The 3,253-nt window shown below is 38.2% G+C and overlaps 1 protein-coding gene across 1 annotated transcript; it reads right to left on the bottom strand.

Moving 5' to 3' along the window:
• Positions 1-814: 814 nt before the first annotated feature.
• LOC145097534 (putative E3 ubiquitin-protein ligase ARI5) lies at positions 815-2,863 on the bottom strand. Its single transcript, XM_079035112.1, has one exon. The coding sequence runs from the start codon at positions 2,687-2,689 to the stop codon at positions 962-964; it is 1,728 nt and encodes a 575-aa protein (XP_078891238.1). The 5' UTR covers positions 2,690-2,863; the 3' UTR covers positions 815-961.
• Between the last annotated feature and the right edge of the window lie 390 nt (positions 2,864-3,253).

Below are 3,253 nucleotides of genomic sequence, written 5' to 3'. Positions count from 1 at the left end.
CTATCATTTCTTTTTGAAGCACTTTAAAAGACTTAATGGAAAAGTTTTAAGCTAAGGCCAAAAGTAAATGCCATATGATGCAATCACATTCTTGCCTTTCACTTGCAACCCTTCTTTGTTTTCTACACCCACAACTTTTATTTATTTATTTATTTATTTTCAAAAAAAGACGATCATAATTCATAAATATTTATTCACCACAATATTATAAAGTTTTGTTTCAAAACACCATGTCAATTTTTAAGCCACATTTGTTATTATGGACACATTAAACTTTTCTACTAATATTCTGCGTACATGGAAACTACATGTATGTCAATGCGGCAAAAATTACAATTTCTTTTCCCGTACCAGTCTGTCAATTAATCTACTAGTCAGTCTACTGGTCTATCAATCAATCATTAATCTACTCAATCAATTATCAATAATATATCACTTACTACTATTATACAACTCTATCAGTCTGTCAATCAATCTACCAATCAGTTCTACAAGTTTGCTAGTCTATCAATATACCGTTCTAAAATTCAACCAAGCTTGTAAACCATTTTAAAACTCAACCAAGCTACCAGTCTTTCTACCCGTCTATCTAGACTCTACCTGTTTATCAATCAACCGGTAGACAGTCTGTCACAATCAATCTACTAGACAGTCTGTCTACCAGTCTATCAATCAACCAGTTTGTTTACCCGTCTATCAATCAACCAGTTTGTTTGTCTACCAGTCTATCAATCAACCTGTTTGTCTACCGGTCTATCTACCCATCTATCAGAGAAGAGGGAAAAAAGCATAGAAACAAGACACAATGTTCGGATTCTCCACAAAAGTAAACGTTTTATAATTTAGAAGGAAAGCTTATATAAAGTTTTCGCGATTTTATGAAAGAAACTATACCAAAATACCTGTGCATACAATTCAAATCTATCAAACATTCCCAAACATAATCAAATCATAAAACTTTTCACAAATCATAATCACCACTCGACATCGTGATCTTCATCCTCTTGGAACCATCAGCACCAGTGCTCCCCCTGGTTCGACCCTTGGAACCACCTGCTGCACCCTGGTCCGAACCACTTCCACTTCTACCAACCTCCGAAAGCCCACTCTGTAAAGCCCTCACCAAATTCTCAAAATAAGATCGAGTCACAATAGTCAAATCAACCAACTTCACTCTGAAATTACTAAACTGTTCTTCACTGGGTTTTTCCTTTTCATCTCCTTCCTTTGTAATGTAACTTTGAAGCTCCTTTTCTGCACAAAGATGGAGTCTTTCTAATCCGGATTCTGCTTCTCCTTGTACGTATTCAAAAAAAGATTTTTTTGCTTCTTCTTCTTTGGGTATGTAGTATCCATATGCGTATGTCCATTTAAGAACTCGTCTACATTCCACTATTTGTAACCACGCGTCTATGATGAAATGTAGTTGTGATTCTGGTTGGCAGAAATTCAAGCTCAGTGTTTTGATATGGATTTCATCGATCCTGTGCATGTCTGAGAGTGCTTGCTTTCTTGATTTTTCATTTGCAGCCCATCGTTCATAGTAATGTGTGTATCTTTCTATTGCTTTTTTAGCTAACTCTCTTTGTCGTTCAGATTCGGGAATTAGTCCACCTTCTTGGGATTTGGTATATCGATTGCATGCTCTTCCATCATGTCCTACATATGGGCCAAGACATAGCCAACAGAACTCGAATCCACATGGAGGTCTGCAAGTCATGTGCATACATCCATGGTTCTTTTCGATTGATCGTTTGCATTTCGGACATGGCTTTGTGTATGCGAGGATCCAGTTTGTGTTTTCAGCTTCGGTGCTGTTTTTGAGAACCCATTTAGCTACGGTTTCACAACCTAGAGGACGATGAGCGTCTTCCATACACTTCCAGCAGAAAGTATGCTTACAGAGACAAGAAACATCGTAGTTACCAGTTTCGGAATCATCGTTGAATTCTACAGCGTAATCGCAGCCTGGACCAGTGCACCATTTGATCTTCTCGTTGCTCTCGACATAAGACATGAGAAGAAAACGGGCGTATCTTTTCTTTTTGTTCGCCGGAGCCAACGCTTTGACCATGTCCGGACCAACAGCAGCGTCACAAGAAGGTTCGGGACACTTTAGAGTTAAGCATCCAGGGCCGTCGTCGATGGCGGTGCAAACGTAAGCCGTCCAACACGTCTTACAGAATTGATGATCGCATCCACATGTCGCAGTGTTACGCTTTCTAATCGATTCAAAACAAATCCCACAATCGACAAATTCTTTACCTGATTGAGGGAACTTAATAGCCGGATCAACGTCCGGTAAACCAACAAATCTGCGAACTTTATCTTCGTCTTCAAACCAAGCTTCGTGAACACTATTCACAATCCAATTATAACGCAGCAACAGCAGGCACGCAGTATCTCTCGGGATCATCGGTAGAACCGCGATAACCCTAGTGATGTCTTCTTCTTGACGCTGAAAGAGGTCCTCTTCTTTCAGTATCACATAGCTTTTCTTGCTAGTACAACTTACGCTATTGATCAGAACATTGGAATCATCGGCTCCATCATCTACATCAATGCCATCATCACCATCGTTATAATCGTCGCCAGTATAGTCATCATCGAAGTAATCTTCATCATCAGAAAAAACAGGGGATGCATATCGCAAAAGAGCAGGATCAAGGTCGGAATCCATGGGTTGCATGGAGGAAAACGATGAAATTGTAAATAAATAATTAGTTTATACTAAAATTGAGGGCGATCGGAATCGATCGAGTTGAGATTGATCAGGAGAATTTAGGGTTTAAGGAGGAGTGTTCGAGTGACGAAGATAGCGAAATAATTGGGGATTCTTGGAGGTTAATTTACAGAATTTATCGGAGAAAGTGAAGACCAAGACTTTTAACTTTTAAGGTTTGATGTAGCTTCGATTTTTGGGCCCAAGTGGCCCAAAATTGAATGGTATATATGGTGCAAAATTGGTCTCGATTAATATAGTAAAAGTATAACAAATTATTGGAAATTTTATTTTATTATTAAATTGTACTTGAACATTCATGTGGATTATGTTGACATTTAGTAGTCATGTTTCAAATGCGTAAGAGACATATGTTGTAGTGCATGACATTGCATTCATGATGCATTTTATGAAATAATCGTAACGATTACATCATAAATTTGACCTCATCGGTTATAGTCAGACAACGATATTTACTTAGAACTATCTTATTTTGCATTGGTAAGGTTTCACATCTGAAATCTTTCACCA

The sequence above is a fragment of the Lactuca serriola genome, chromosome 4 (genome assembly GCF_051521515.1).
Source record: "Lactuca serriola cultivar US96UC23 chromosome 4, Lser_US96UC23_V15, whole genome shotgun sequence".
Classification (NCBI taxonomy): Eukaryota; Viridiplantae; Streptophyta; class Magnoliopsida; order Asterales; family Asteraceae; genus Lactuca; species Lactuca serriola.
The sequence above is the reverse complement of the archived record's forward strand: the minus strand, read 5'-3'. Positions and strand labels throughout refer to the sequence as shown.

Coding starts and splice junctions, on each gene's coding strand:
- LOC145097534 (XM_079035112.1), bottom strand. CDS start 2,689: ATGCAACCCATGGATTCCGACCTTGATCCTGCTCTTTTGCGATATGCA.